The following is a 13,686-nucleotide window of genomic DNA, read 5'->3' on the forward strand; positions in this document are numbered from 1 at the left end:
GGGGGGGGGGGGGGGGGGGGGGGGGGGGGGGGGGGGGGGGGGACGACTTAGAAGTGATTAACATTTGATGCTGGTCTGGATCCAGGATCTTTTGTTTGTGGGTGTGTGTACTCCTATTCTTGTGCTTGGTCCTTGTACAGATCAGTAGATGTGTTTATTTGTTTGAGGAGGGGTTTCTATTTGATTATTCGGAAGGCTTTTCATCTTGGTAATTGCATTTAACTGTACACTGTGATAAATTATTCATATGTACTGTGGCTAATATTTTCATCAACCCAAAGACTGAAGATTAATATTCATAATGTGCCACATTATAAAGTCGAGTTGGCTGACAGTTATGCTTTATGTCTATCATAAAGAATATGACTAAATTACCGGGCCAAACGATAGTGGAGTGGCGGATCATGACAAAGGAGCAACTCATTAAATCTGGTAACGGATGAACATCACTTTGTTTGGAATTGTTAAGGCATTGGTTTAAAGACACAACAGTGGTCCACAAAGATGGCTAGTAAGAGCTACTAACTCTACAAGGACGTTAGCTGGAATTCTTCAGCACTGTTGATCATTTTGTGGTGTTTTGTGATCATTCCTCTGTCGACGTGCGGATCTGCATCCTTTACTCTGAAATTCCAAGACAGGGTCCTGGCCTTGAAAGGCTCTCAGAGTGTTCCTCCAGTTTTACAATGTTTTCCAAGCTTGAGAAATAGTTGTGTCTTGTGTGGGATGGATTCCATAACACGGTAATAAACCTAACCGGCAAATTAGATTTCTCAAAATAAAACATCTAAATTTCCCCTTATTCGAAATCCAATTTTGATCCGACAGATGATACAGGGTAAGTCCGTTTGCTTCCTTAGCAGAAATGGACTCGGCTACAATGGATGCAGCTCTGGCTATAGCGATCATACTTCAAGAGATTTCTCATAAATAGTTGAATGAGTGATTTGCCTTTAGTTGGAAGGAAAACACTTATTGTATATTGTTCTTTATGTGAGTATTTTCTGTCCTGCTTTCTGGCAAAGTGGAAAGAAGTTAGCAGGGAAACTGCTGAAATACAAAAAAGTGATATTAGCTGTCAGAAGACTGAATATATGTAGAAGAGCACCATATTTGTGTAAATCTTGAAAAATCAAACGAGAACAGAAGCGGTTTCTAATGTTAATCTTTCTAAATTACTGACTAAAGTCACGGGTCTCACATTTGGTGAACACAAACTCATCAGCCATGCACTGCTCAACAGCATCTACATTACCAAATTTCTCTCATTCCAGCACTCATGGTGCCACAGAAATACATTCAGCCCTTCTTAAATCATTCGTCTTTATTCTTCTCACGATGGACACATACATGTCACACATACTCTGAAAAAAAAAAATCAATGATAATAGAGTCATGTAGAGTAGGTGTCTTGTTCCTCTACAATCAAAAGGCTCTGCTCAGATGGCTGAAAAGAGCTAGGAAGTAAATAGAATAGAAATAGAAAAATACTTTATTTATCCCCCAATGGGGGAAATTCAAATTCATCAAGTAGCTCAACATTTTTTTTTAAAATACTTACAATGATTGAATTAACAACAATAAAACAACAATAATAATACTACTACTAACTAAATAATAATAAATGACTAAATGGCAAAATAAACAAATAAATAAAAATCAATCAATCAATAAATGTGATTATTTGAAAATTAAAAGTCCCAAATAATGAATAAAAGTTGTCCATTAAAACTCATTAAATCCATAAATTTTTTTTGTTGTTGCGAATGGTGGTATACATTTTATTTGCTGTGCTCGTATAAAAAGTTATGGCAATAACAATTAGCAATGCAGCTAGCATAACTGCACTTTAAATCCTTGGCGGCAATGGCCACCCCTTGACTCCGCCCCTAATAAACGCTTATTTATTTATTCACTTGATTTATAACCTATCTGTAATAATTTATTTCAAGCTGACTTTTATTTCGACATTGTTTGGGGCCAGTTAGACACTGACACACAGCTCACCTCCTAAACTAAAAAATAAAAGCAAGAAAAAGTGCGCTTCAGTCCAGGTTTTATTGTGATAGTTCTAACCGGAAGCCTCGTTTATTTTGTCTGCACTAACCGGGAACCGTCATCTGACTGCTTTCCTGTTGGGACAGAAAAAGTTTTGAAACCCCACCCTCTGCACTGCCTGTAAGCAGCGACGTTGAAGTGGTTCGAGGACCTTGCGAGTGAGCGCTGACCGAGGAAGAGGAATGTAATTATAAGTTAGGATGGAGTCGCTACGCCGTTGGGATACCGACCGTATCAACAGGAGCACCGAAGTGGACCAGACAACGCGCTGAATTCACCAACAGCAACAAGCGGGATATTGTTTTTTCATTCTTTTTAATTAGTTTTTCTCTCTGGAGAGTGAAGGCAAGCAGGTTTGGAGAGCTCTTCCTGTTACAAAGTCGGCTGTTCCTAAGTTTTTTATGTTTTGAGAAAGCTCGCCACAGTACGTGCTCCTTATAATACCGCGAGCATGGATAGTCAAGTGGAAGGGGATGCGGGATTTCCTGGAGGGGCGCCGCAACGTTGCGTTCAGACGCAGTTTGTGGATATTTGGGCTTAATAATGCGAACTGTTCACCGCTGAAACTCGTCGTAAAACACTGGTTGGCTGGACTGAATGCTCCTTTCCTGCTATTCTTCTCCGCTTCTCAGCGCTTCCTGCTTGTGGTGGCAACTGCACTTAATGGCTAAAAATACATGAAAACTCTAGATGGACCGTTAAATGTTGTGGATTTGTCGATTATGAGTTTCAGTAGCAGCATTTGAAAGTGTCTCGCAAAGTCTCTCTTTTTTTTTTTTTGGCAATCTTGCTCTTGTCCTGAAACCAAACTCTCTCTCAACAGGTGGTAGTTTGGAATGAGGATAGGAAAGAGCAAAAATCAGCCATAATGAGGTGATTCCAGAGCCTTTGAATACAGGCCGGTGAAATGATATTTTGCTTTAACCATGTGTTGGCAAACCACACACCACATCAGTCAAACTGAGAGAAATTCTGCTGAGATTTTTCTGTCTTTCTAAGACCTCGAAGGAGTCCAACAAAAGCTGTTAACACATTCCCCAAAATGGAGAGCTTGGGATTTAATGTGGAGACAAACGAAAGACACCCGACTCTCAGTTGTCTTTGAATCCTCTTCTGCTTCCCACTTGTTGGTCCAGTTTTTGAACACATCCCATTGGTCCCTGATGATCCAACAAGAAAGACAGGAAAGGGAGCGAGGTGCAATAAAGTACTGCTTTGTACTTTATTTTCAGACCCCTGGGGTGCAAAATCTGATCCAGTCAAAACATCTGCTTGAGGCTCCATGGAGCCGCTGAAGAACATATTCAGTCGTGGCTCTCTGTCGAACTGGAAAAATTTGGACCAATCGCAAAAAGGGAACTTCACGAACCCTGTGTGGACCGCCTTGTTTGACTACGAGGCGTCCTGTAAAGATGAACTCACCTTGCGTAAAGGTGACCTGGTGGAGGTCCTCTCTCTGGACTCTGAGATATCAGGGGATGAGGGCTGGTGGGCAGGTAAGGTCAACAACAAGGTGGGCATCTTCCCATCCAACTATGTCTCCTTTAAGCCAAGTGGATACACAAAGCTTCCTGCCAGCACCGTCGTTGGCGAGCTAAGCCAGGCTGTGGTGGGCGAGTTTGAACCCGAGGAGGTGGATTTCCGGGAGCTCAGCCTGGAGGAGGTGATCGGGGTCGGGGGCTTTGGGAAGGTGTATCGAGGTACATGGAGAGGCGAGCTGGTGGCGGTGAAGGCCGCCCGCCAAGACCCAGACGAGGACATCAGCGTGACGGCGCAGAACGTGAGGCAGGAGGCCCGTTTGTTTGCCATGCTCACCCACCCGTACATCATCGCCCTGAAGGGCGTCTGCCTGCAGGAGCCCAACCTGTGCCTCATCATGGAGTACGCCTCAGGTGGGCCGCTGAGCCGGGCGCTGGCGGGACGTCGCATCCCGCCGCATGTCCTGGTCAACTGGGCCGTGCAGATAGCCAGGGGGATGCTGTACCTGCACAATGAGGCCATCGTGCCCGTCATCCACCGGGATCTCAAGTCGAACAACAGTAAGTTCTTTTAATCTGCAAAGTTATTCGTCGCTACAGAGGCTTCAGGGGTTAGACTGATGCATGAAAGGCATTAAAGGGTTTGGCTGTATATGTATATAAATACATGTATTCATATATGTGGACACGTATGCACTGGATGTTGTGATTTGAGCAGAGAGCTGGTGATCAAGCTTTTCTGAAGAATTTCCTTTCTCAGCTATTGTGGTGTGTTTAAACTAACTGTCTTTTTCATATATATATATTTTTTTCATCAACGATGCAGCATATTATCTATCTATCTGCCGTCGGCCCAGAAAACCCTCCTCTCTGCTGCTGCCGATCACCCAAACACACCGAAGTAGAAAAAGCTTATGCTTTTGCCCTCGCTGTCTGGCATGATCGACAGCGCAGGGCATGCGAGCGGTATGGCCTTGGTTTTTGAGCACCAGAAGGTCAACTCCCCTGATCCAAGGCCTGTTGATAGCACCAGACACTTGTGCGGCACATCCAAAGAACACCTTTCTCTCAGCCTCTCAAACAGTTCTCTTCTTTCAGTTTCTGCCAGTGTGGCTTGTTGATCATCGACAGGATTGGCTCACGGAGGTCTTCGCCTCTTATCTCAGCCGGTGTGTCAGGTTTTTTTTTTTTTTTTTTCTTCCCCAGATTAAAATGCGTTTCCTGTAGGGCGAAAGAATGAGGAGTTATGTTAATATATTGTTTGGCCGGCCAAAGCGAACACAATCCCCCTCTCTGTGCTCGGAAAGATCGTATCGCTCCTCTGCCTCCTCCTGCCTCTTGTTGTTTAATTCTTCTCTGAATCTTTGTCCCTGGCCTGCCTCTACATGCCTCCGTACAGCCTTAACCCTGCTGTACCACTGAGCAATATCCTGCTGCTCGGGCAGCGGGAGGACGGCGGCATGGAGGGGTCATAAGGAAAAAGTCATCGTACAGCTGAAGCCTCATCAAAGGGCACCTTTTAAAGAAAAATGAAAGAAAAAATCTGATGTTTGGGTAGTTGCTTTGACTGTACAAAATGTGCTTAATGACAAAGCTCGTCTTCAGAATATGATGTCAGTTCCTTCTAATAATGGTGCAAGTTCTTCTTTCTTGTGGTGCCATTTCGCAGAGGCGCTCTGAAGTCACATGGAGAAATCTGTCAAAGAGAGGGCGGAGACTCTGTTTCCAGCTGCAGCCACACGTGTGCATCGAATTAGATTTGTCCCCAAAAGATAAAGCCGACCTTCTCAAATATAAGCGAGAGAAAATAAACCACTCTGAACCGAGAAGGGGAGAAGAAAAAAAAAAAAGGCATTTCTAAAGTAAAACTTATCATTTCCAAACTGATGATTTGTGTGAATGGATAAAGTTATTGGTCTTTTAGACGTTTGACGCTGCAGGCCTTTAGTTCTCCGCTTCCTTCTCACTTCTCAGCCACTTGTTCTGACCTGAGAGGTTGGGGAGACTGTGCGACAGGTTGACGGGATCTTTCTGCAGCTGCCGCTCACGTGAACACGTCACAGCGGGAGGCTTTTCTGCTCGTGATGCGCTCTTCTGGCCGGAAACGCCAGGGAGAGGGTGCGAGGGACGGGAGGCACATGGGGGTGCGATGCAGAAATCACACGGTGGAAATCGCTGTGTTTTCTTTACAGCAGATTGGGCTGTGTATTTTGTTCATATGAGTGCTGCGCGTATCTGTACGCGTGGCGGGTAGCGAGCAGAAAGCAGCGTGCGGCTTAGCCGAAAGGTTGAATTCCTGCCAGCACACACACACTCACACAAATCAATCAAATCAAATCAAACTTTATTTATTAAGCACTTTTCATACGTTAAAAATGTAGCACAAAGTGCTATACACGTTTAAAAGCAGATTTACGCTCACTCCCCGCAGCGGCAGCAAATGCTCCGGAACACTTGCTAACACGTTCGTACGTTAACTCGCGTACGGACGTCAAGAATTTTTTTTACTAAGGAGCTCGGTAGAAAAGTCTGAAGGGAATTCTGCAGACATTTGGGTTTTCACACTCCACTGTTCCGGAACACCTCTTGACTCCAGTGTGTGTGTGTGTGTGTGTGTGTGTGTGTGCGTGTGCGTGTGTGAAAGTGGCAGAGATGGGGACTCCAGTCACTGTGACTTGGACTCAAGTCGACTCAAGTTGCTGTTTTGATGACTTCTGACTGGACTTGACAAAAAATAAAAGACTTGACACTCGACTCGGACTTGGAAGTTAAAGACTCGGCACTTGACTTGACTTGAGACACAATGACTTGAGTGTTAAGCATCTAGCATAACTTCAAACTTTGTTTGTCATTTGAAAATCCATTCTGACCAGTAAGTGCTTGTCAAATTAGCTAATTTTATCCTGTTAGTCTAGTCGGTAGTTGGCTAACGTTAGCTTGATATGATACGGGGTGGACAGGTTGGACACATTGGCCAATGATGTTTACTGACAGTTACTTATATCTTGTCTTTATTAAGATCAGATTCTGCAGGTAAAATTGCAATAATAAGGTGACTTGACTTGACCTATTACAGGACTTGACTTGACTTGCCCAAGAAAAAATTACTTTGGACTTACTTGAGACTTGAAAGCTAAGACTTGAGACTTACTTGAGACTTGCACATGTGTGACTTGGTCCCATCTCTGGAAAGTGGATGCTGGTTTCTCGCTTATTTTTTGTTTCCAGTTCTCGTAAAAACGCCTCATGTGGGCGGTGTTATTGTGGGGTTCATTCTCATTGGCTTGCAAGTTGTTGTTGTTTTTTTTTTTTTTTTTTTTTTTTTTTTTTTTTTTTTTTTTTTTTTTTTTTTTATTGAGTGGACTGCACCGGTTCTGCTCGGGTCCGACAGTGTGACGAGACTCCACTGACGGTTGGATCAGTTAAATGACTGATGGGTTAGCATGCTAATTAGCACGCTCCAGTGTTAATTTCGTCAGCTTTTTTTAATTTAGTCTTAGTCTTAGTCACAATGTCGAAAATCAATTTTAGTCTTAGTCATATTTAGTCATTGCCTTCCAAATTTAGTCTTAGTCACAATGTTGAAAATCAATTTTAGTCTTTGTCAAATTTTAGTCAACACTGTACATAATAGAATTTCTCCACACACTGCTTCTCTTTTTAACATATCACACTGTACATAATAGAATTTCTCCGCACACTGCTTCTCTTTTTCTCTATTTTATTTATATAACACTGTGCAAAATAGAACTTCTCCAAACACTGATTCTCTTTGTAACATATATCACACTGTACCACTGGCATTGGCGGCATGATCAATCATTATCATGCAGGTTGTTTTTGTTGTCCTTGTTGTAAACCAAATGGCTCCATACATCCAGGCGTTGTTTTTTCGCCCAGCTCCAACAAACCGTATACTGGTATCCGAGGCCTACGCCATGACTGGACTGCAAAGTTGAACTAGCTACGGTTAAGTTATAGCTTGCTACCGGCTACGTTACTTGACATGGGAAGGGCCTAAACTCAACTCTTTTTGATTGAGCCGCGCGAGGCACTGTGGGACAGGCGCCGTGCCGGGACAAACAGGGCAACAGCGCGTAATCTTCTATGAAGTTCAAGAAACACTTATATTAACAATTACAAATTAATTATAAACAATCAAATTTTTTAATGTCCATGGCTTGTAAATTTTGTCTTGTCTTAGTTTCGTTAACGAAAATAATTTTTTATTCTCGTCATATTTTTATTTTCTGGAAGCAATTTTGTGCGTCATCGTCACAGGAAAAAGGGGCGTTAACGAAATATTTTCGTCATCGTCCTGGTTGACGAAATTAACACTGGCACGCTCATTAACTAGAGCCGTCATAACGCAGCTGTCCATTGAGCCAGGAATCCTGATGGGCCATTAGGGTAAGATACCCAATGTTTGTGCCTACATGTGAACCCAAAAACATTCTCTGTACAGGACAGTGAAGTTATTTAGATATCATTGCTATATAGCACTACATGATCAATACTTACTGTTTGGATTAGTGATGCACGATCTGACAAATTTCCACCGATAACCGATAATTTTCAGCTTCTTAGGGCCGATACAGATAACCGATATACGTATCCATATTTTCATATTAAATATAATCTGTAGTTTGTTTAAGATGGAAAACGGATGTTTTACTTGCTCTGGCCTATCTATAACAGCAAACAAGTTTTTGGCTCTTCAAATGTTTATTTTTTTTCATGTCATTACAAAAATATGTTGCCATTTGCTATAAATAACAATAACAGAGCAAAAGTTCTGCAGACGAGAGGTGGCGAGTTGGGAATGTTTAAAATGCCCCATTATCTTCCAGCCAGTCGACACACAGTCTTGGATGCTCCTCTGGCTCAATACAGATTCATTAACAGCTAGCTGTAATGTGTGAGCCCAAGCTAGCAAGCCCACACTCATCCATAGCTTTTCTCATGTTACGTGCATTGTCTCTGATCACGGTGACGGCTTTTCAGGTGAGCTATGAGGTTCGTTGTGTTAAAACTTGACGCTTTCTTTCCTCCTCTCGGAATCCTTGCTGAGCACGTTTTACAAACTGCAAGGGTTTTGTCATCTTCTGCCACCGAGAAAAAGGACCATGCTGGTGTTGTATGAGCTTGGGTCCTGGCAGCGTAACCAGTGCGTCATGGCCAGTGTTTCGACTACTTGACCTGAATAAAACAGCCTTTTATTTATCGGATTATTTTATCTGAAAAATGTTCCTATCGGGTCGATTAAAAATGACGTAATTTTCCCCCAAATCGGCCGATATTTTATCGGCCCGATATATATCGTACATCCCTAGTTTGGATAACGTAGCAAAGCAATAGAGCTTGAAACAGAGGGAAGTTGGAACAAACAATGGGACAACCGGGTGTTAGAAATATCCTTAAGGATGGCAGCAGAGGCAGCAAGGCAGGGGAAAAAGTTACTTTGTCTGATAATATGATGGTTCATACATCACACCAGCCAAAATTGCGGGTGAAGAAAATGACCACCACAGCATAAGTACATTAAGATGATAACCTTTTATAATTAGGGCCATCTGTCTCAGTGATGGATTGAGGTGGACGCTCATTATCCTGGCAGGGCTGGTAAACAACAGCCAAGAGTTGCTGCTGAAGCCAGAAGATGCTGATTAAACAGCAGCCTGGAAGAAAGTGCATTGTGGGGCACTTGGGTCGAAGCCAGAGGCCATAACTTCAATTCCATGGAGCACAGACGCAGAGTGGAGAGGAGTGAATCCTGTTTCTGTGTGTGTGTGTGTGTGTGGGAGAAGAGGGGATTTTTTCTCACACCTTTTTCTTTTTGTCATTCACAGATTTGTCTTTTAGTATGTCAGGGCTATCTCGGCGAGGTTTTTGGGGGCTTTTTTTTCTCCCCACGCAGCTGCAAGAAAGTCGGAACCCTTCAGCAACGACCACATGAGTGATAGTTGTTTCAGAGCCTCAGGCTTCAAACTGTGACCCTCATTAGCATGTCAGCTAATGCTCCCTTATCTGCAAACAAGGGGCCGTGACCGGGCCTCACACCTTGCCTCATTGTACAAGCTTACCCTTCGAATCTCTGTTGATGGGGAAAAACACACTGCTGGCATCGCTTTATAGCTTAGAGGGGCACTTTTGGGCTCATTTTTACTGTTTCAAAAGACTTGGAAAAGACAAATTGGTGAAATCTTCACGACAGAGAGGAATGATTTGGGATTTGCGTTGGATTTCAAGTGTGTGTTACCACTTGTGGTTTGTTTTCCTTTCTTTTAAATTTTTTTTATTCTTTTTATTCATGCAAACGAACCAGTACACGGCGAATTGAGGGCATACAGAAAAGGTCACACTCTGATTGGACTGCTCGTCTTGTCATGCATTTAATTGACACGGCTTGTTGCGTGTTGTTTTCAAGAGGGCTGCGCACAGTGGTATATTTTGTATATATATTTTTTTTCAATGAGGAAGAACTTCTGAAAAGTATAAAGGAGTCCAAATGGCGCCAGGAATTCCAGTTGTTACCCGCTTGACTAAATGCTTCAAGATGGGCTGTTTAAAAGTTCGAGGTAGGGATTTCCCGATCAGGTTTTTTTGCCCCCGAGGGATTTGATTTTGAATATCTGCCGATACCAAGTCCCGATCCGATACTTCTTCAGTACATTAAAAAAAATGAACAACGGCGAAGAAACAGATCCAGGATGTCCCTGATTTATTTTTTTTTAAATTTTAAAATACATTTTCGCCCCCAGCTTTAAGCTGCTGCCGTGTTCTGCTTCGCTTTACGGCACGCAGCAAAGTGACGTCATGCCGCATGTGTTGTTTCTGTGTGGAGTTGAGACGGTCTGACTCTGTACCACCACAGTAAATACTAAGCTTTTATTTTTTTTTCCCATTTGTTTTGAAATATTATAGTTCTGATTTTAAAAAAACAAAACAATGAGAATAAATATACATACATAGATGTATATCCAATCCCTAATCGGGATGTAACGTCCGATTCCGATCGAGTCTGAAACCACGTGATCGAACCCGATTTCCGATCACCTGATCGGATCGGGACATCGCTAGTGCGAACCTTGCAGCAGCAACAGCTTTAGTGCTTTTCTCGTTTTCACCTGTTACCTGCTAATTTTAGTCGGGCAAACTGAACTTGGCAGTTTGTGTAGAGTGGGCCCAGAAAAACCAACCAGATAGCTGAAAGACGCAGAAGTGCTATTTCGGGACGATGCACGGCAATTATCTGTGCTCTCCTCCTCGCTGGAAGTGACCCCTCTCGCATTAGAGAGTGTAACCTGTGTCGGTGATTAGTTCAGCTTTGGATCTCCGTGTCGGTAAAATATCAGCAGAGCACACTGCCTCGCCCCCGGCTCTCGCCATAATAGCCTTGTAATGTTCGTTCTGTTCCACTTTTGTCTTTAAGCCGGCAGACATCTGCAAAAAGCCTTCGTAGACCCAAATTGAGCTACAGGCATCAGCACACGACATAAAAAAACTGTGCAGAAGCTTTAGTTGGAGCTGCTGGGGAAAAACTAAAGCAGTCACTGTGCTGGAACTCACTGGCCTCTTTCTCAGGAAGAAGCCACGGTTAGATCTTGGATCAACATGTCTTTTTCTGCCACAAGTGGACAAACATTTGATACATCTCTCCACCAGCATATTTTCATTCAGGGCCCCTACTGCCTCGCACTGCAGTGCACTCAAAACACCCCTTGATGGTGTGTGTGTGTGTGTGTGTGCGTGTGAGTCTAAATGCTGGGTGGAAGGGTGTGTGATCTTTGCTGCATGCGTGTGGTGAAACGCTCTCTTTTTACACCTCTTTTTCGGCTTCCAGGGATCGCGAGGGCTATTTAGCTATTTGAGTCATTTTCTCGACTGTGCTGGTAACTCGACTTTCTGCAGGCTTGAGTTTTGCCCGGTAATAACACAGCGGTGATCCCCGGTCATATGTCTGTAGTCAGCAGTTGGAGGCTCATGTCTGTAGTTTCTGTCACTTGGGTAAACTGCTTAATGCCCTCTTTGGCTTTAGCAGGACCAAGAGGATCCTGGGAATGCAACCTTTTGTCATGGTTCTGTCGTCTAATGCTCAGAGTGCCGGCATTGAGAACCCTGAGATTAAGGGCTGCTGGTCTCAACCGGGATTCTTTGTGAGCTTCCAAGGAATCCGTGGACCAAGGACTTTAGCATTTGGCCCGAAAAGGGAAACCTCGCACAGCAAAGTCTGAGAAGCTTCTGAAAGTCTGGATACTCGCTCGACCTGGTTAGTTCGGTGGACGCACAACACAGCTCTGCACCAGATGCTTTCTATTTGCCGCTCTCTGAGTAAGCATCACATCACACGCAATGCTTTGTGTTTTAAGCTGGAGAGCAAATTATGCTTTAGTCTTCACGAAGAAGTTATTTAAGGCGGCATTGAACTTTGTGACGGCTGGACAATGGCCTAAACATTTAGCCATGACAGCTTTTTGTTTTTTCTTTAAACTAAATCTTTGTGGATTTCAGGCTAATAGAAATGCTGTAACGTGCCTTTGTTGGACCTTGTGACGTCATTTATGAGCGTAAAGTATGGAAAAACAACATGTAAACGCATGAATCGCCCACTTACTTAGAAGCTATTTCTGGACAGGCTATAAATGGCCACTGTAAGTATAGGATTTTTTGGTTATTTTTGGATTTTTGTCAGATTTGATGTCTGCCTAGTCTGGGATCAAATAAGTATCCTTATGAGTCATTGGGAAGGCTTAATTGTTACTCTGAGCAATTATTATAAATGACACGTATACCCTCAAAGTCCCGATATTCATTAAAAACCGCAGTTTCAATCAAAACGTTGCCTGAATCCATCGTTTGATGTTATCCGTGTCTCCCTACTTGACCACAGCTGAGTTACCCCATGATGTCAAACGTGTGAAGGAACGATGCTCATTCGCTGTGCATGTTCAGCGCTTATTCTTCTGCTTCGGTGGGAAAAAGCGACGCTCGTTATGTCTGGTTTTACACACCGTTTGACTTTAAAGCTGATGTTTCCAATAATCTAATATTTAGTTAAATGCGATTTAACAGGTTGCACATTGACCAGAAACTTTTTTTATTTATTTATTTATTTTAATAAATATTAGGGCTGGGCGAGTTAACTCACGTTAAACCCCTGTTTTATTATTTTTTATAATTGTAAAAGTCTGTTGCTCACAGGCTTTTATTTTGTAAAAGTCTCTTGCTGTCTGCTGCGGAACCGGAAAAGAAAGTAATGGGCGGATCCACCAAACATGGAGAAGGGTACGGAACTTGTACTCTACCATTTTCATTTTAAAGTTCTTCCAGACGGCGGAGTCGACAGAACCAAAGTCATCTGTAAACACTGCCAAGTTGAATTGTCTTCTCAGCGTAGTAGTTCCAGTCTAAAATATCACTTAAAGGCAAAACACACAACTGATAGCAGCAAGTCATTCAAGGAAACAGACAGTGGAGCGAGGCTTCTACATAAAAACTACATAAAAATGATGTTGATCTCAAAAGTGTGTTTGCAAAAATATGTTATGGCACTTTCATTCACATGGCAGCACATTTAAAATAAAACTAAATGCTAAAAGCTATAAAGTACTTTTGAATAAATTTTTGGATTTTGCGTACAAATGCGATTCGTGATTAATCAGGGAAATCATGGGATTAATTAGAATAAAAAATTTGAATCATTGCCCAGCCCTAATAAATATATATATATATATAAAATCATCAGGAAGCATATTTGTGTATTGTATGTGTTGCACTGACAGCAAAAGGGGACCCAGAGCATGATACTGCCACCATCATTATTATTACCAGTCAGTACAGGTTTAATGGGATAAATGTTGTTGCAAACAGAACTCACTCTTTGATATATCTGCCAATAAAACATTCCTCCAACATACTATAGTTCAGCTTTTAGGTGGTGAATTTGGAGCAAAGACATTTTTTTTTTTCTCTCTCAGATGACACCGTGTCAGTCCGCGGTGATGTGAAACTCGCTTGAATCTCGATGTTGGCACTGTTGTGTTTCTGCAGCTTCCGGTTCACGGCGGGCCGGTGCCTCGGTGGTTCCTGCTTTGCTCTCGACCATCTGAACAAATTCGCTCTCAGTTGACGGGTCACAGTTCCCTCCCAG

The 13,686-nt window shown here is 42.8% G+C and overlaps 1 protein-coding gene across 1 annotated transcript in view; it reads left to right on the forward strand.

Annotated features, from left to right (window-relative positions):
* Positions 1 to 2,146: 2,146 nt before the first annotated feature.
* The window catches only part of LOC142369357 (mitogen-activated protein kinase kinase kinase 11), a 58,011-nt gene continuing 46,471 nt past the window's right edge, over positions 2,147 to 13,686 (forward strand). The window contains exon 1 of the mRNA XM_075451705.1: positions 2,147 to 4,097. Within this exon, the coding sequence (XP_075307820.1) occupies positions 3,341 to 4,097 (757 nt within the window). The 5' untranslated portion in view covers positions 2,147 to 3,340. The remainder of the gene's footprint in view (positions 4,098 to 13,686) is intronic.

This window comes from Odontesthes bonariensis, chromosome 19 (genome assembly GCF_027942865.1).
Source record: "Odontesthes bonariensis isolate fOdoBon6 chromosome 19, fOdoBon6.hap1, whole genome shotgun sequence".
Lineage (NCBI taxonomy): Eukaryota > Metazoa > Chordata > Actinopteri > Atheriniformes > Atherinopsidae > Odontesthes > Odontesthes bonariensis.